The sequence below is a fragment of the Pyxicephalus adspersus genome, chromosome 7 (assembly GCF_032062135.1).
Source record: "Pyxicephalus adspersus chromosome 7, UCB_Pads_2.0, whole genome shotgun sequence".
NCBI classification, from domain to species: domain Eukaryota; kingdom Metazoa; phylum Chordata; class Amphibia; order Anura; family Pyxicephalidae; genus Pyxicephalus; species Pyxicephalus adspersus.
The window spans coordinates 73,466,624-73,487,527 of record NC_092864.1 but is presented as its reverse complement, the minus strand read 5'-3'; the positions used below and the strand labels follow the sequence as shown (position 1 = coordinate 73,487,527).

The following is a 20,904-nucleotide window of genomic DNA, read 5'->3' as shown; positions in this document are numbered from 1 at the left end:
TCAAGTTTTTGGCACAAATAAATATATTTATTAATAAATATGCATTCTTAGACTACACGTGTATTTCATATACAATTACTGCATTTTGCAATTTTTGTAGGCTCCAAGGACTGTTATAGAATACCTATTCTTGTTTACAGGTAAGAGTCCAGTTCTTGTATTTATTCATCGGAGTTGTACCAGCAATGACGAGCCTGGACCCAACCTCTTTAAGATAACCAATAACTTTCATGTGCAATATCATATACAGTATTTCTTGCCTGTATGGCTGTGGAAACATCTTTTACATATATATACTCTTAGAATATGATATATTATTTTCACTTATATATATTTTTATATATATTACTTTACCTTTAAATCAATATGTATAAACATGGATTTGTAGGTTTTTACTTTGGAAACAAATATATAAATATAGATTGTGTTTTATATATACTCACACACATACATCAACAGGTATAGTGTTCAACATGTATACAGACAAAACTGTGTGTCAGATAGATTTAGATTTTTTATCGTTATTTTTAGATGTTTTCCCACATTCACAAGTTAGATCACAGACATCTATACCTCCGGTAAAATGGAATAGTTTGAATGGGCTAACACGTTAAATGAGCCTTTAGAAGTCTTAGGCAGCTCCAGGTTGATGTTTTAGTGGATTGAATGAAGAATCAGGTGAGCATACAATGCCATGACAGTTATAACAATAATCAGCAATCTCGAGACATTGCCTGAACAAAGCTGATCAGACCAACAGTGAACACATGATTTGCATCATGAATAATAACTTAGGCACATAGGCTAATTGCTGCCATTAATCAGAAACAGCTGAAATAGTTGATTCCAATCCCATGATTCTTTGTGAGTAGGTACGGTGACATGGCCTCTGCTGGGACTCTCACGTCACTTCGAGTGAAGCTGGGGAGACTCGGTCACACTCAGCCCGGGATCTTAGGCTGTGCCACTGCTCCACTGCTGTCCTATGGGAGTTCAACATTCGTCGCCAGTGGTTTGATTCAGGGGATCCCGAGGAATACTGACCAATCACAATCCTTCCAATGAAGTAATTGCTGCTTTTCATGTTGTGTCCATAAACTAAAAGAAACAATGATTGTTGTCAGTCATACCATATTGAATTACAAAATAGATACATAGATTCCCATCAATATTTGCATTTCTTTTTTCAACATAAAAGATCCAGCTGATGGTTACGCTTGATAAAATTCCTAGAAGAAGGTGGTGATGGATCAACAACATTGAGTGTACACGAGCCATCTCATTGCTGAATAAGTTAACATAACATTTATGACAAAAAGGGAGGTTTATTATTTGAATTAATTGTAATTTAATTTAATTAATTTACCGTATTTTTCGGACCATAAGACGCACTTTTTTTCCCCCTAAAGTGGGGGGAAAATCAGGGTGCGTCTTATGGTCCGAATGCATATTTTTTTACTTACCTGTATCCCCGCGGAGCGTCTAATGGTCCGAAAAATACGGTAATTGTATTTTATTTAATACAGTCTGGAAGACATTATTTTAATAACATGCAACAGGTTTTGGGTTTTCTGAAACATAAATGGATAAAGTGTGAAAATGTCTACTGTACAGGCAAAATACTAGGGTATGATATTTCGGAATACCACAGGTTTACTTTAAAGAGAAATATTCCATGAAATACACATATTTTTGTTGCAAACAAATAGATGTTTTTGCCACTAAGGCTTGCCCCGATTCACCGCTCTGCAGCAAGATGTTACACTTTGTATACTTATTAGAGACTACCTTGTGAATTCAAATATACACTCACCATTGTGATATCCTTAGTAGAACGTTCCTAACCTACTACAACTTTTAAACCCTCTCCGCAAATCCTGAGGAAGCCATCAGGCGAAACGTGTCGGGTTACAAGACTTTATTACATTCATGATTCTTACAATTAGGGATACTCTGTCTGGTGAAAGGGTCCTATTTCCCACTAAGTTGCTAATGGGAATGACCTAAATGGTTTTGTATAGAAGTGTGCTACACAACCATTTGTGCTATATATGATGTATCACAACTTAATATAATATACCTTTAATTGCCACAAAAAAAACGGCCTTTTCTTCTCAATCATTCTTCATATTTTTGGGGTTGGCAAAACAATTGATAAACTGCCAGAGGATATTTAGATCATCTTTGTTATTTTTCCTTACTAAGGCTCCAAAGATTTTCACAGCTTTTAAGCTGAGTGTTTAAACCATGAAAGTCCCATTAATTTCAATAGGTCAGTCTATACCAGGGAGTTTGTGAATGGCACAGTTTTAAGCGTTACACTAGAATGTTATTTGCTGTGCTTATTATTATTAATATTTAACTACAAGTAAATGCTTAACAATTCCTATAACCGCACATAAATGCTTCTAAACGCTTTCATTGAAATCAATAGGGCCGTTTGGATGCGTTTATAAACAGTTCCATTGAAAACAAATGGAAGCATTAACTGGCATTTATAAATACTTCCATTACCCATAACTTTCATATTTTGACATTTAAAAGCCTGCCTCAAAATGCATAAAAACACTTACAAATGCCCATAAGTACAATAGAAGCTATTATAACCACTTTTAGGCTTTCTTTAAAATGCCTTTTAACACTTGCATAAATGCCCATAAACACATTCAAAGGTGGTTTGGGAGTTTATACGCATTTAGAAAACCGTCTGTTTAGACTTACCCTAAAATAACACTGATGTGAACTGAACTCCATAGGTCAAATCTATCTATGTGTTGCATGTGCCCATTTCTTTAGTACATTATTTCTGGAAAGTACAACTTCAGCCAAAGAAAGAGGATTAAATTACTGGATCTGAAATAAAGGCTACTAAAGATGCCAATAAATGATTGCAATTAGTTAATTGAACTATGTGCTACAGATCAATCACGTTTGGTGAGGGCAGTGTACAGATGTTCTATGTTACTTGTTTTGTTTTGTATTTTAGCAAGGGAAAAGTTAACACCGTCATCAAAAACCCCCCTTTAGTGAATGTACAAGCATCTCTTAGCAATCACATTGTCAGATAAATGACCTATTATCCCATTTATAAAACCTATTACTGTGTTATTTGAGACCTTCTCTCTCAGATGTTGAGTGGGAAGATGTTGCAAATGCCAGAAAGCTGACGCTGTATAAGCACCCGTGGGTTTATGTACATCACAAAATAAAAGCCATCTCCATATGTTAGATGAGTAACTGTGCCATTGAGAATCTAAATGCAGCCATTTGTTCGGAGATCATTTAAAATCTACCTTTGGAACTGAAACTGATGACAGCATAAGTAAGTTGCAATGGTTAACACTGTGGATCGTCAGTGAACATAACAGCTTTCAGAATCTGACCTCAGAGTACAGAAACAATTAGGTTTGGCTCTTACTTTAAGTACCCAATCAAGAAACCAGGTGAGGCTCACAGATAAACCGACTCAATGATATACGAGGGGGTGCTGAGAAGTTCCTGGCTTTACCCCCTTCCAGATGAAATAGAAAAATAAGTGTGGGGGCATATGACAGCCTAATATCTTAGTATGTAACTGTGCAAATATCAGGTCTTTGCGATTCTTAAAACTGTTTTTTCTCTTAGTGAGAAGCTGTGATGGCAGGCATTCTGTTGGTGGACTACCTACCTCAGGGCTCTAGTATCACCGGACAGTATTATGCTAACCTCCTGGGCCAGCTGAAGGAGGCAGGTAAGACGAAACATTGTGGAAAGTTGACCAAAGGGATCCTTTGTTTGTAGGACAATGCACCTGCGCACACGTCTAACATTGTGGCTGCCAAATTGAACACCCTGGGTTTCCAATTGGTCCACCATCCCCCCTACTCACCTGACCTGGCCCCTTTGGACTATTATCTGTTCCTGAATTTGAAGAAACACCTGAAGGGGCAAAGTTTTGAGGACATTTCAGCCAAAGGACTTTTATTTGAACGGTCTAGAAAAACAGCAACTACGCTGTACCAAGTTCATCAGTCTCAGGAGGGAATATGTTGAATAAATGTGTTATTTCATAACTCTGGCTCTCTTCTTTCTGGGCAAAGCCAGAAACTTCTCAGCACCCCCTCGTAAATCCTACAACCACTGCTCTTGAACATGCAAGAGATGCATGTTTTGATGGCATAAATCAATTATTTTTCTAGAAGTTCCAAATGCCAGCAGGTCTATTGGCTCATGGTAGGAATCTAACATTGTGGATTAGATTTTTAATTATCAGCAATAAGTTAGGGACAAATAGACTTAGAACCATAGTATTGTGCAGTCTTGTTCCGGTCAAAGATTTTCAAGAACGGCCTCTACTTACCAATTTTCGTTGTGATTGACAATCAGTTCTTGGAGAGAATGGACAAAGGGCACCAGGAACTATCTAAATAGGTGTCTAGTGGTGGGGAGTGTGATAAACCTGACTAAAGAGAAAGAGCTAGGACAATGAAACCACATTGGAGAGACAAAGAATCTGATGACACAACGCAGATAAGAAGAAAAAGATATTTACAACTCATTGATTTCCTTTTAATACTGATGGAAATGGTCCTCAGAAAACTGTCTGCTTTGGTACAATTAAGGGTAGTGTTAGGAAATGCTCTGTCTAGCGACGTGTTGTGTGTCATCGCAGTATAAAACCCTGTTTGTTCTGTCCAGCAATGTCATTTGCAGCAGCCGGGAGAACTAAGATAGCAGCAGCCCCTGCTTCCCTTTAGTCGTGCAGCCTGATGGATTTATGGCATCCCCAGCATCCATTGTTAGGCTGTGCACAGCTGAAGGGGATTCTAGAGACTGATCAGCTCCTGGCTCAGTCCTGCATTGTCATTGGCTGCTGTTATAGTCCCTCTGCTCCCAGTCTTCTGTGCCTGTTATAGCGTCTCTTGGGCTTACCTGTGCTAGAGTGATTTTTAGTGTTTCCCTGTTGCTGACCTTTGCTTGTTCCTGACATTCCGTTTGAACTCTGCCTGGACCAACCTTTGCCTGTGACCCCGACTCTGCTTTTGCCCTTCCCTTTGTACCTCGCTTGGTGGACGGATTTCCTGTGTTTTGACTTTGACTTGTTCCTGGATTTCCTGATAATTCTGTACTGTGTATCTGTGGGCTTCTGGTCAGCTGCCGGCCTATCTCCAGACACCATGCATTGCGCACCAAGTCCTGGGGGCAACAGAGTGCTGGGAGATGAAAACCAGTCTCCCGATATTGAGCGGGGGCTGCTATAGGTGAAGACTGCAGCATAGATTGGGGGACTGGTGTCTGGAGAATACTGGTACTGACCCCGGCCTTACAGGTAGTTTGGGGCAATTCATCTTCAGTGTAAATGACTAGTTGTCATCAAAACCACCAGTGGCTGCTACTTCATAAAATTTATACGTACAGTGTACTGTGAGAAAATTGCACCAACTGAATGTGGTGACAGGCAACTTCACAGCACATACCATGGTAACACCATGGTAAGTTCACACAATGGGCTTGATTTATTTAAGGCTGGAGAAGATAGACTTTCATTAATGAAGCTGGGTGATCCAGCAAACCAGAAATGGATTTCTTCAAAGTCATTTGCTATTCGCTAGTAAATGTTTTGAATCCTAGAGCAGATCCATTCCAGGTTTGCTGGATCACCCAGCTTCACGGATGAAAGCGTATCCTCTCCAGCCTTGGAGAGCTTTAATAAATCTAAGAGTCTGATTTATATATACAGATATGTTTCCCTTTAAATCTACAAGACAAGAAGTAAAAGTAAATCTCTCTGAGACTCAGGTGTGGCATGGGCTATTTCTGAGCTAAGCTGAGCTGAGCTTAGGCTCACTTTTTGCCTTTTTAAGCCCAAGCTCAGAAAAGGTGCAGAATAAAAAAATATCTATTGGTATGAAAGTTAAAACAGCTGCTATTAGTGTCTTAGGGCTCTATTTATAAAAGAAAAAGGAATATGTAATTCCTACAAACATTCCCTAGTGGAAATCGATTGCTGACATTAAATCACATGCACCTGGAAGATTCCCACAAGGGAATGTTTAATGGATTCCTTGTTTTATAAATAGAGCGCAGTGTGTCTTTAGTGTAATAAAAAGTGCACCAAATACAATAGCAAACCTTTGGGGATATCTGAGGGAAACAAAAATGGCTGCTGCTAAGGGTACACATTCCTGGGTGGTAAAATGTTGAAAATAGAAGCAAACCACACAAATATACAATTGTGTCAAAATTCAGATACAATTTACAATTAAATAATTAAATTAGGGATGAATATTTTATATTATAAAATAAAAATCGACAGGCATTTTAAAAATGGACTAGGAGTCAATATAAACCATTGTCTAGTTTTAATTTCCCAACCCTAGGATTTTCTAAATGACCAGGAACATCCTTTTAGGAGTCTATTTATAAATGTTTTTATCCAAGGTTCTTCCAACATTTATCCAAAATTTTTTTATTACATTTGATTGGAAAAAGTTTATTCATCTTTTAATAATGATTAATACATTTTTCTTAATACATTTACAGTAAACAATCAGTACATTTCGTTAAAAGTTGGCAGAATCTTAAGTGAAAACATGTATAAATAGACTTTTCCCACTAATTTACCCCAACAGCTTAAAAGTGATGAACAATATTCATCTAGGGTATTCAACAGCTGCAAACCACCCCTAATACCCCTAGCACAGAAAGATTGTACAATCGTACAAGATACACATCATCATCTTTCAATTGCTATTTTTGTGGAACATTGAACATGTGAACCCCATGAGGTGGTCAAACTTTATTTTTTTTTTGTCTTGGGTGGTGAAAAAGTGGGTAAAACCTAATTCATGAGGTCGGACAGCCCTTTTATTCTACATGACTCTGTAAATTGGCATTGTTTCTTTTAAAGTATTCAGTATGTCCGATACTTTGTACACTTATATATAGTAAAAAAAAGTTTAACTCTAACACATACTATATAGCTTTATAATATTTCTTGTGTTGACTGTCTCCACAATAAAATAACTCTTTCATTCTGAGAAGGAAGAAATCTTCTGTGACCTGCAATTGATTTTTTCTCTTTAGTGGCTTGGAATCTCAGGTCAAAGTGCGTAAACATCAAACCATCTGTAGCTGATTTTGAAGTGATATTCCGTCTCATTCGCAAGTCAATTATTCACCAAACCTAGGTCATTTTTATGCAAATTTAGTCCAGATTTTTCTGAATTGCCAACTTTAGTTTTTTGACTGTTTAACCTCTATGAATCTAGTTCATATTTAGTAATTATTACCTAATTGTTGCTGACAGCAGTAACACTTATAACAGCTCCATGTTTGTATTGAAAATATAATGTAAGAAAAAATGATCTGTGCTATAGCCTCATAAATCTATACTGCAGCAAAAGCATTTTTTCTGGTTTCTATATGACTGTAAATAACATAAAAGATAAAATCTTGAACACGGTGGCTCAGTGGTTAGCACCCCTGGCCTTTGCAGTGCTGGTTCAGAGGTTTGAATCCGGACCAGGACACTATCTGCATGGAGTTTGCAGCTTCTCCCCGTGTCTGCATGGGTTTCTTCCAGGTTTCCTCCCATATCCCAAAAACATGCAGTTAGGTTTATTGGCTTAGGCTGTGTTAATGACATATGACTATGGTAAGGACATTAGATTGTGAGCTCCTTTGAGGGACAGCTAGGGACATGACTATGGACTGTTTACAGCACTGCGTTATATGTCGGTGCTATATAAATACTGTGTAATAATAAAATATTATTATACAAGCTCCTTTCTGGTTACCCAACTGCCAAACTAAAATTTTTTAGCTATAATGTTTGTTTTATAAATGAAAATAAAAAAGGTAAACTTTGTCCCTTTCTCAGTACAGTTTTGATGCTGCAAAAGGCTGAGAAGGGGTTAAATCTAGCATTAGGCACAGAAGCATTTTATTTTTATTATTAATATTAAACAGGATTTATAAAGCACCAACATATTACGCAGCGCTGTACATTAAATAGAGGTTTGCAAATGACAGACTAATACAGACAGTGACACAGGAGGAGGAGAGGACCCTGCCCCGAAGAGCTTACAATCTAGGAGGAAGGGGAAAGTCTCACACAATAGGAGGGGGATATGGAGTGATGGTTTCAAAAGACAGAAGAAGATGGGTAGGCAAGTGTGAAAAAATGATTTTTGAGGGCTCTTTTAAATGAGCAGAAAGTAGGAGCAAGCCGAATAGGACGAGGAAGACCATTCCAGAGAGCCGGGGCAGCTCTAGAAAGTGAGTGAGGAAGTCATTAGTAGGTCATTGGAGGAATGAAGAGAGCGGCTAGGGGGGTATTTATCTACCAGGTCAGAAAGGTAAGTGGGACAAGAGCTGTGTAGGAATTTGAAAGCAAAGCATTTTGTATATATATAGTGAACAAAATGTATACAAACATATGACTAGCTTGAACTTGAAACAAATCTATATAAAATCAAATATCCTATCATGTTGCGAGTACCATGGCGCCTGCTTAAGTTTTGTCTGTTATTTTTATTATCAATTTAGTGTAAGAGCAAGGAGGGAAGGGAATAGGGGACACGAAAACAAGATGTTCATACTTAAAATAAAATATGAGCAGTAACTAAAAATAAAAGAAAACATATCATGGAACATAATTTCGATAAATCACTATTAAAACATACAAAACCAAAATATCTATTAACGGTATAATAAAACAAAGAGCCTCCTAGTGTCTGCATATCATACCAAGAGGTGTGTCAAAAAGTCTCAATAATATTGGAAAGCTGTGTGGGAGTTAAAGTACGGTAAATTAGAGAAAAAGCATCCGGGTTTCAAAAAATCAAGAGGTATGGGTATCAGGGTGTTGAGCAGCTTCTGTTTTGTTTTAAAACATTAGTTGTGTATCATTACACCATTAGTGTATGTAACTTTTAAGTCAACATTCCGATTGTAGGGGATTAACATCCAACCAACTTTGCAAAATACATTTCTTTGATGTCAAAAAACACAGATTCCCAGATCGAGATAATGCTTTAGTGGAACTTTTTAAAAAAGTTAGAGACATGAAGGGAGTGAAAAAGCGATATATGCGGAACCACCTCTAGTTTGCCCTGTCACCTGCTGTAAATCTTCAAAGGCCTTTGAATCACTTTTACTTAATTGTTCTATTGATCAAACATTTTTATGGTAATACATGCCTATAAGTTATACTTTGGCCTTCCTAAAACTTTGTAAATTGACAAAAATACTGTAAAACAAACATTGGAAGTACCTGAGCATCCCAAAAGCCTAAAACCTAAGGCTATTCCAGCTCTTTAGTTTGTTTCCCTAAACTTATTATGCAGCCAGTGAAGGGGTTAGCAACGGAATGATCTTTAGTTGGGAAAGAACCCTTAAAGTTGTAGGTTTTCTTACTATGATGGTCTATGAAGGAGCGAAGAATGGTTTTGCATTGGTGGCCAATGGTCTAGATGCTCCCTTAATTGGTTAGGGACAAAGAACAGCCCTACATTAGTGGAAGAAGGACCAACTTATTTAGATGTTGGGGCATGGACCTTCCTTTCGTTGTTGGTCAATGGGAGATAACTTTATATTAGTGCTCTGTAGAAGAACCCCTTGGTATGTAAGGTCAAGAAAAAGTCTGTACTTGGGTTTGACATAAAAAGCCAAAGTGTCTTGTATTAGGAAAAGTCTACTTTCTTTAGGGCTGCATGTATGGGGTGCTAAATTAAGTTACCCTTTTCTAAACTGTGCTACAAATGTGTGGGGTCAGTCTGAAATCTGCAGGTCGGAAGGTGATACAAATAAATAGAGAAAGATTATTGAGAGGGTTTTTATACATCGTACATTTTGCTTGATGAAAGGAGTTTGTTAATGATGTTCTACCATTAAAGCTGGGCTCCAGGTAGAATACGCACACCAATAATTGCAGTAATATATACAATACAAATTTATCAAATGTATATTTAATTGTAACTGGTAAATGTATCTAAATGTGTCCTGTCATCCACTTGCCGCCCTCCCTGGAAAACTCAAAACTTTGTTTCAGAGAAGCATAAAATTGGATCTAAATGTGGTTGCTAAGCAGGCACCAGTTAATAAAGATTTAATTACAATGAGTTATTCAGATATGGCGAAAATATCCAACATATGCAAAAAGTGTTAAATAATGATCTCCTCCAAAGACTTTCCGGGGCATTGACTTTGCTAAATGTTACTTTAATGTTACAGGTCAGACAGTCTACATATAAACATGTTTTACAAACTTTACATAATAGAATACAAAAAAAATAAGAAATAAGTTAGAACTTTGCTGCCCTCACCAGGATTAGTGTTTAACGTCCCATATGCAGACACAATCCAAATATGTTCCTGCAGACGTATACTACGCAAGAAGAAAACTTACAGTGTGCATACATACATCTTTCAATCCATGAACTTTTCCTAATATAAAAACACTAAAAAACTAATTCTGAGTAAAGCAACAGATTGCAATAGTAAAACAACTCCCACCCACTGATACTTTTCTTTATTGTGCTTCTAGGTAATTGTGTTGTCTTGTCAGCCATTCTGGCTATGGGGGAGCATGTGACCTCCTCCCAAAATGTGGGGTTTGTACCTGAGCATTAAATTTTCATGACTTTACAGTTTCAGAAAAAAACAGAAGTGCAAAACCTTGTGTATCCTCCAACAACATCTTCATATGATTTGCACCCAATCAGAGAAATGAATTTGTTAAAAGGAATAAAGAAGGTAAGATTGAGTTTGTTAAGAGATGTTTAATTTTATTTAATTTTTTTCTATAAATAGTTTTTTTTTAATAAATAAATTTAATAAATAAAAAAACAAGAAAATTGGTTCTTCTGCTGCGCTGTAGTAGAGGCAAGCTCAACAATGTATGACCCAAAATAAAGAATAGGTGGCAGTTTAAATGAAAACTTGTACTGAGAAAATTAATCGGCGACCATAAGTTCTCTTTTTGAAAATACATTTCTTCGGCATTTATGTTGATTTTACAACTTCACTTCTTTCTTTGTTAGTGATCCAGAACTTTTCATATTGGGAGATTTGACTACCAATGATTTTTATAGTAGAGGTTCAGTAACGTTTGCAATCCCTGGTGGGGAATCTTCCAGGTCTATCTGTTTCAGTGGCAGTAAATGATTCTCCAACTCACTTATGTTCTGAGATCTTTGCCCCAATATAATAGCCCGATCGCTTCTTCCTCTAGAGGACTTGTGTGCAACTGGTCAACCTGTACGTGGTACACTTTCCCATGCTTATCAAACTCTGTTATCTGTATATACGGCAGAACTCCCTTTATTTGTATCCCAATGGGAAGCTGAATTGGACACTTGTTTTACTGAAGCCCAGAGAGATATGTTACTCCATTTCTGTCATAAGGCGTCCATTTGCAACAAATATCAGGAAACCAACTACAAGTTGGCCACTTGCTGGTACAGGACACCGGTGAAGCTTGCTAAGATTTTCCCGGGGTCTGGATACCACCTGCTGGAGATGTGGCGACACACAGGGTACGCTACTGCATGTTTTCTGGGAATGCTCGGTAGCTAATATTATCTTAAAGCTGAAACAGAAGTGGATATAAGGGGCAATTTGTTTCTTCCAACACTGGTTTTCTTTAATAATTTAGATGCAGCTCTGACTATAGTCTGGCACACAGTCTGAAAAAATTGTAGGAATCTAAACTTTGAATTATTTTACAGCATGATACCAATACCTGAGCACAAACTTATATGTAATCAGAAAAATTGCAAAAAATAGGTGCCAAGCAATATTCTATGGTGCTCATCAAGCGGAGATAAGCTGCTGCTGTGCATATTTTCCTATGGCTGCATGTATACACTATACCTGTATCAGTAATTAATTAAGAAAGACATAGGAGGGACATAAAAGTCATAATGTGTATTCAATGAATTCATTAGGAACATTAAAAGGAGCGGCAGAAGCACTAATAATGGAGCCTTAGTCATTAGCATACTGGAATTATTATCACCATAACTGGCACATATGTGTCTCTTAAGTGGACTTGATACAATTCCCAATTATATCCCACCCATATTTATAATGCTAAAAACAGTTCCCAGTGATACTAACCTGCAGTAGGATGCTAGAATATTAGAGAGTTTGATTCTGTGGAATATATTTTAATACACACAGTTGTGTTACAAGTTTAAAATGTTTTGCTAAAAGCAAAAGGAATCTTTGTATTATTTTGGAGCAAGTAAATACCAATATAGCTGATAAAGCATATGGAAATGAATTATAACTGAAATCCCACCAAGTCAACAATAATGTTGTTAGCGTGAGAATTATAAGGATAGTAAACACAATGATATATGCACAAACTAAAATAACCACCAGAGAGCAGTGAGGAACTCTTTAAAATATATATAGCGTATAAATATAATATAAATATAAAATATCCACATAGACACATATCTCTAGATGTATTTTTGGAGTGTTCAATTTAGGATGCATCCTAAGATGAGGAGAGAGTAAGCAGCAGTCTGTCTGTAATACGAATGCAATCTTGAATTACTTCAATTTGCCAATTAAACCTGGTTATTTGAGCACTCCAAAAATACATCTAGACTGCCAACATGTGTCCTGCCATTGCTTAGTATGTTGGTCCCTTAAAATAGTTCAGGAGCACAGCAGGCTGCAAATCTTGTAGCTCCTGGATTTCTGCTAGAAGTGCCAGTAGCAAGCAATAAAAACACAATGCTATTACACTGTTACAAAACCAAGTCATAAAATCCACATGTGATATCACACATCTTTCTATTACTTTAGATCAGTGTTTCTCAACCAGGGTTTCTCCAGAGGTTGCTAGGTTCCTATGTGCCTCTCAGGTCAAATTAACCAATATTAACCGATTCCAATGAGATTTTTGGCTAGATTGTTAATGTAATCTGTAGGGGCGGCAGCAATGTAGGATGCATTCTTGCTACTGACCACCAAACTAATGTATACAGTGCGTTTGTGATATAGTAATCATAGACGGGTTCCTTGAAGACCTGAAAGGTATTTCAAGGAGTTCCTCTAGGTTAAAAATGTCGAGAAACTTTAGTTTAGAGCAGGGGTCCTCAAACTTTTTAAACAGGGGGCCGGTTCACGGTCCCTCAGACTGTCTTCAGACAGGGCTGACTGCATCCACATAGACACATATCTCTAGATGTATTTTTGGAGTGTTCAATTTAGGATGCATCCTAAGATGAGGAGAGAGTAAGCAGCAGTCTGTCTGTATTACGAATGCAATCTTGAATTACTTCAATTTGCCAATTAAACCTGGTTATTTGAGCACTCCAAAAATACATCCAGACTGCCAACATGTGTCCTGCCATTGCTTAGTATGTTGGTCCCTTAAAATAGTTCAGGAGCACAGCAGGCTGCAAATCTTGTAGCTCCTGGTTTTCTGCTAAAAGTGCCGGTACCAAGCAATAAAAACACAATGCTATTACACTGTTACAAAACCAAGTCATAAAATCCACATGTGATGTCACACACCTTTCTATTACTTTAGATCAGTGTTTCTCAACCAGGGTTTCTCCAGAGGTTGCTAGGTTCCTATGTGCCTCTCAGGTTATATTAACCAATATTAACCGATTCCAATGAGATTTTTGGCCAGATTGCCAATGTGATGTGTATGGGTGGCAGCAATGTTGGATGCATTTTTCCTACTGACCACCACACTAATGTATACTGTAAGTTTGTGATATAGTAATCATAGACGGGTTCCTTGATAACCTGAAAGGTTTTTTCAAGGAGTTAAAAATGTCGAGAAACTTTAGTTTAGAGGCTCAGAAAGCGCTCTATAGCTCCGACCTACCCTACTGCAACAATTATAGCTAGCTGAAACGGAACCACAAAACTGTTCATTGGTCTATCACAGACTAATTATGTATATATAAAACATACAATATAAATATATTTTAATGAATATTAACAAAGTGAATCTCTCGATATCATAAAAAGTCATGGTGGTGTGCATGTGTTTGTTAGAGGGGAAAGGATGGGAAGGATTTAGTGCAATTTCACCTGTTTGCTTTCATTCTTTCTCTTTATTATCCTATCTTCTTTATTCTGAGTAGACGGACAATGTCCATTCTGCAATAAAACAAATTTACTTTCCTGTTTGCAATTTTCTGCCTAACGTACACTGAGCTGCATATGCGCAGTTGAGTGTGATATTGGGAATGAACGTACTCCTGTCCGTGAGATTAATTCTGCTGTAAAGCAAAATCATCAGCATGGCAGCCAGGAAACCAGCATTCAGATAACAGAATTTCCCAGATTCCCATTGCAGACTCCTTTAATAGTCCGCTAATTAAAGTGGCTATAGTGTGTATGTGTGTCACTGTGGACAAACCATGGAAGGTTTGAGTCTAAATATTTTCAGACATTCTAACACGCGTCAAGACTTTGCGTACTGTAAAGCGGGAGGTGTGTATGTTTGGAAGGAAAGGAGAGGTTAGTGTGTGTCCTTGTTGGAAAGGCTCACTGGAATAAAAGGTACAGATGAATTTTTCTGTACACAAAAATAAGACTGCAATTAAAAATAAATCTGTGATGTAGCTCGATGGGAAGCAGATCTGGGCTCTGGATTGGACATGTGGATCACACTGCAGTACATGTGTACATGATCAATGTGCATAGTATGTTTATACTATTTACAAATGTACATTGATCATGTACATTTGTGCTGCAGTGAGCAGCGAATGAAGGCAGCAATGACTCTCTGCTCTGCTCATACCTTCTCTGCCTGATGGCTTCCGCCCGACAGCTCCAGTGTTACCCCAGCAACAGTGGTGTCACGTGACCGGGTTCCCTGGAGTGCAGATGGCAGCAGCCAGAGCTCAAGCAGGAGAAACAGCCTGGGCTGCTGGCGGGCCGGATGGAGAACCTCAGCGGGCCGTATTCATCCCGCGGGCCGTAGTTTGAGGACCCCTGGTTTAGAGGCTTAGGAAGCGCTTTATATCTCTGACCTAACCTACTGCAACAATTATACCTAGCTGAAACGGAACAACAAAACTGTTCATTGGTCTATCACAGACTAATTATGTATAAAACATACAATATAAATATATTTTAATGAATAATAACAAAATGAATCTCTTGATATCATAAAAAGTCATGGTGGTGTGCATGTGTTTGTTAGAGGGGAAAGGATGGGAAGGATTTAGTGCAATTTCACCCGTTTGCTTTCATTCTTTATCTTTATTATCCTATCTTCTTTATTCTGAGTAGACAGGCAATGTCCATTCTGCAATAAAACAAATTTACTTTCCTGTTTGCAATTTTCTGCCTAACGTACACTGAGCTGCATATGCGCAGTTGAGTGTGATATTGGGAATGAACGTACTCCTGTCCGTGAGATTAATTCTGCTGTAAAGCAAAATCATCAGCATGGCAGCCAGGAAACCAGCATTCAGATAACAGAATTTCCCAGATTCCCATTGCAGACTCCTTTAATAGTCCGCTAATTAAAGTGGCTATAGTGTGTATGTGTGTCACTGTGGACAAACCATGGAAGGTTTGAGTCTAAATATTTTCAGACATTCTAACACGCGTCAAGACTTTGCGTACTGTAAAGCGGGAGGTGTGTATGTTTGGAAGGAAAGGAGAGGTTAGTGTGTGTCCTTGTTGGAAAGGCTCACTGGAATAAAAGGTACAGATGAATTTTTCTGTACACAAAAATAAGACTGCAATTAAAAATAAATCTGTGATGTAGCTCGATGGGAAGCAGATCTGGGCTCTGGATTGGACATGAAAGGGTGGCAGAAGATACGGCAGGCCATAGCTAACTGCTCTCCAAATGTAATAATGCAGGAAAATGCATATAAAGTGCTGTTTAGGTGGTACTTAACGCCAGTTAGACTTGCCAAATTTGTTACTGAGAGCGACCCGTGTTGTTTCAGAGGTTGTAAGGCCCCCGGTACTTTTCGCCATATATGGTGGGATTGCCCAGTGGTCAAAAAACTTTGGATACGGGTTTTCAATTATATACGATCAGTTCTGCATGTGTCTATTAGGAGGGACCCTTGGACTGCACTGCTCCACAAACTAGGCTCTACTTTTTCTAAAAGTCAGTGCAAACTGATCTCCTTTATTTTTCTAGCTACGCGTCAGGTGATAGCGGCAGCATGGCGGAAACCCTCTCTAAGTTTTCAAGCAGTACTGTCTAGGTTGTCAGACACCATGGTCTTAGAACAAATGTCTGCCGTGGCTAATGACTCTATGCATAAATTTTATAAAGTATGGACACCTTGGTTGGATCATCATACCACCCCTGATATAGACCGTAGGCTCTTTAAATGATGATAAATGGTTGCTTTTTTCTATTTGTATTGTTAGCTTCGAGTACGTTTCCTTGATTATATCTTTTGATTAGTTTTAGTTTATGTTGTTTGTCCTAATATTCTATGTTTATACAACTATTATGAATAATATTGGTATTGTTCTTTTTTTCTTTCTGTTTTTCCTTTGATATTTGTATATTTTGAAAAGTTTAAATAAAAATTTATTACATAAAAAATAAAAAAAAAAATAAATCTGTGCACAAATCATACCCATCAATCATCAATTCTAAAAGAGTAAATTCTCTAAATAAGGTCCTCATTCATATCCGTATGTATAAGCATTGTGAAGAAATGTTTAATTTGTTTTTGACTTTGAGGATCTTCACTAATAAATAACTTCACTTTAAAAGCAGCTACAGTCTGGGATGAAGTTATGATTAAAAATGTAAATCACTTAAAAAGGAACTATACTCTAAACCCAAAAAAAAACAAAAACACACACCTTCAATCCGGGCGCCGCCATCTTCATCTTCTCTTCCGGGTTCTTCATCCTACGTCACCTGACCCAGGGGCAAGATCGGGTGACGTAGGATGAAAAAAAATGTGTGGATCTTACTGCGCATGTGTGAGATCGGCACATTTTGCTTTTTGAGAAAAAATACGTGGCATCCCGGGAGGCTTTGCCGAGAACAAGGGGCCGGTGCTTCCCCCCTTTTTTTTTTCTAAAGGGTGTTGCTCCTAAATAAAAAAAACAGAATTTTTACCTTACAAAAAATAGTTCTCTACCCTTTTAAATAAAGTAAAAATTTTGAGTTTAGGTACGCTTTAATGTCTAATAAGACATTAAGTCTTAATATTAAGTCTAATATGCCTTTTAAGTAATATTAATTTATTTTTAACATCTTTAATTTTTTACTACATATTGTCATTCATACCCATCTAGCTGCTGCAGACATTTTGAAACCCATAAATTGCAACTATACCATTTCAATATATTCTAAAATAATAGGTTCTCCCCATACAGAATAATACGTTTTTTCACTGATCAGTTACACAATAGTTACATGGCAAGCCAATCTGTCACTTTAAATTACAGTTTCTTAAGAGTATTTGTAATTGAATTAGAATATGCCACTGGAGCCAAGTAATCTTGGAGGATCTATAAGCTAAAAAGTATTTTACCCAATCTGTAAATTAGGAACATGAAGAAAATTATACTTGCAAGCTTTGTGAATTTCCATGCCAGCCATTTGTCCTTGATTTGTTAAAGCAATGAATTATACAAGGATACACAATAGAATACAGAAGTGAATATATTTCCTTTATTTAGTGGAGAACGGCCAATTACAACCCTTGTGGGCAGCTGGCAGTCCGGAATCCGGAGGAACAATTCAAGCCAGCATTCAAATGGCTCTTATCTGAAATTGTTGCTTGTAACATTCTACAGTAGAAGAATGGTAGGTAGGCATGGATAACCTTAGCCTGTTGCTCAGCCATCTGCATCACAGAAGATGGTATTCACAAACAGCTTGAACACTAAAGATTGCCCATTCTTGGTTTATTGTATGACTGGCAGTTAACTCCTATTCCCACTGAGCCTTGCTTTTATGTAGCAGCATGTCTTTTCTCTTGTGCCAGACATAGCAGAAATGCCATATTGTTTGCCTGAGCGACGTATGCAAGGCAATAAACTAAAACAGTATAAGAAAAGTGATGGTTTTTTTAACACAGAGAGTTATACGTGAAAAAAAGGGTGTTGGAGCAAGAGATGTAGTTGGCGCCAAAACTTTTAGAAAAAAACATAATCGGTGTGAATAGGTTAGTGATTGATGAGACGTATATGGCATGGTATGGTGTATGTGTCCCATTCACATAACTGCGAGCCAAAGAGTCATAGGGCCTAATTTAATAAAGCTCTCCAAGGCTGGGGAGGGTACTCTTTCATCAAAGATCCTGGACTGGATTGTTAGGCTTCTTGAATGCATTTATCTAGCATTGTAGCCAGATGACTTACATTGTTAGTCAGAAATGCTAGCAACTCGAAAATAGATGGGACTTTTGCTTTTGTATGGCTGGCCTACAATGCATACTAAGCAGAGGTGCTAGGCATATTTTATAAAGCAATGTTTCTTAACCCGGGGTTAGTGGATCCCCAGAGTTCCTCTAGAGCAGAGATTGGCCTTTAGGCCAGATACGGCCAGACAGTAGTTCGTTTCGGCCCCTGGTGGGGGGTGGAGCCATCAGCACGGGACTCGAGAGAGAGTCTGGCCTAGTGTGTCTTCTTGACCTCCTGAAATGGCCCAATAGTCAAAAAAGTTTGCTGACCCCTGGTCCAGTAGGGGTTGGTAGGGGTTCCTTGAGCAATGAGCAGTTTGTGACTCCAAGGCTCTGTATACACATTGAAAGATTATCATCCAATTATCACTTCATGGCTGGTATCAGACAAAAATCTGACATGTGTACAGCGCTTGTCCGACATCGTTCATGGATCCGTCCATGAACGACGAACGACTGCAATACAAGTGAAGGGGGGAGATAGCCCATTCTCCCCCTTCCCTCTCCATAGAGCCGAACGGCTCTGTATGTACAGAACTCATTCATGCATCTTTTAGTTTTTTGTCATTGTAAAGAATCATGAAAGATCCTTTCCAATGACAAACGTCTAACGTGTGTACGCAGCCTAAGAGCAGTTTAACTAACACCACTGATCTTTTAGACTATCTGTAAGGGTGAAATTCTTCCCACTGGCCAGCAATGTACGAGGCATCGTTCCCACTGATCACCACACTAATATACTGACAGCTGTGGGTATAGTAATTATAGTCGGGGTTCCCTGAAGACCTGAAAGTTATTTCAAGGGGTTACATCACGTTAAAAAGGTGGAGAAACATTTCATTAGGTGACTGTGGAGGAACACTGGTATAAATACTATAAGATATTATCTGCATAAATGGACAGAATATTTTGGATTTCTGTAGGTTTTGGACATGAATCAAGACTGCTATGATCCATTGAAAAGTTTATGAACCTGATCTGGCTTGATGTATTTCAAGGTAGAAGCAATGCTAAAATACAGCGTCTTGTAGTGTCTGCAAGCCTTTTGACAAGTAAATGGCAGGTAATATGACATAGAGCAGGGGTGTCAAACTCTGGCCAGCCAGCCAAATCTGGCCCGGCACGTCCTTTTTTTTTTGGCCCCAAAAGGATTCTTAATATGAATCACAGCTGGCCCACCACTACTGCAATTCATAGTAATGGCGGCCAGCTGCAATTCTTATTATGCTGCTGTTCTATAGACGCGAGTACAATGCTGCTACTACAATTCCTGGCATCACTCGCATCTCTAGACCAGCAGCCTCTCTGCCTATGCTTGGATCTTTCACGATCCTTTCCAACGACTAATATTGCACGATGCATGACTGAGTGCTGTACATACAGCCATTCTGCTCTATGCAGAGGGGAGGGGGAGAACGACGGAGCGGCACCCTGCTGTGCACTCTTCTCCTTCCCTTGCATTGGGATAATTCGTTGTCCATTGTCCGTGGATCTGCCAGGACGGTGGTTTGGACGATGGACGATAGGTCCTGTACACATGCCAGATTCTCACCCGTTATCGGCCCTGAGCCGAGTTGGAACTGTTGGACGTGTGTACGTAGCTTTAATCTCAGTGTAGGTAGCCATGACTCAGGCTCCATTTACAGCTGGGTTTGGGATTTAAGAACCTCCATAGATAAGAGTAGGTTGGAAGTATGAACACTTACCAAAACTCTGGGCAGTAAGTTTTATTAAGGGCAAGTACAGAAGTTACTGAAAATCTGTAATATCAAAACTGTGTACTTATATTATTTATTATCAGATTGTGCAAAGTGGAGGAACTTGGGTTATATTTACATTTCCTGTAGGCACCTGCTTTCATCACAGACACATACTGTTATCTTAATGTTACAGCATTGTCATACTTATGTACTGGCTTTCCCTATCACAAAGATACTAAATACACGTATCAAGCAGGTTTTAAGTGTGGCCTCTGAAACTGGGTATCCTATATTTGTACTACTAGCCTAGTGATAAGGAATGTGCATACTATAAATAGCTGTAGGAAATATATGCTTTATCACTCAGCTCCATTTATGTCTCCATTCTTATTACCATTGCTACCAGTGTTGGATTCCTAGATAAGCCACAAGTGATAAATAGAACTGATTCATGCTAGGAGACATTCCTTGGGGAGAGAATTAATAGTGGACCTCAAAAAATGTAGCTTAGAACTAATGTTTGAAAGCACCACATTGATAGATTACAACTTATTGTACTTTGGTAAAACAAAAAACCATACAAACATGGTGACAAAGAAAAAGAAAGTGAATTAAGTAACAAATAATCCAATACAAGAGAAGGGGGCCTAGAGACAAGACTGGAAAAAAGTTTTAAAACTCATTCCTCAAGGGCCAGACCCCAATCCTTCACTATTGCTGGGTATGTTAATCCATAATTGGGTTACAGAAGCATGAATTTCTTGTTCACAAAAAGTTTCACCCATCAGAGACAGACAAAGCAAATAAAAAAAAAGACCAGACCTAAATTGGTGTCCCATATC

The 20,904-nt window shown here is 38.2% G+C and overlaps 1 protein-coding gene across 2 annotated transcripts in view; it reads right to left on the bottom strand.

The window, feature by feature from the left end:
- The window catches only part of SYT17 (synaptotagmin 17), an 86,503-nt gene continuing 65,599 nt past the window's right edge, over positions 1-20,904 (bottom strand). For both annotated transcript variants that reach the window (XM_072418962.1, XM_072418963.1), the window contains exon 8: positions 1-1,098. In XM_072418962.1, coding sequence (XP_072275063.1) covers positions 902-1,098 — 197 coding nt within the window. In that variant the 3' untranslated portion in view covers positions 1-901. The remainder of the gene's footprint in view (positions 1,099-20,904) is intronic.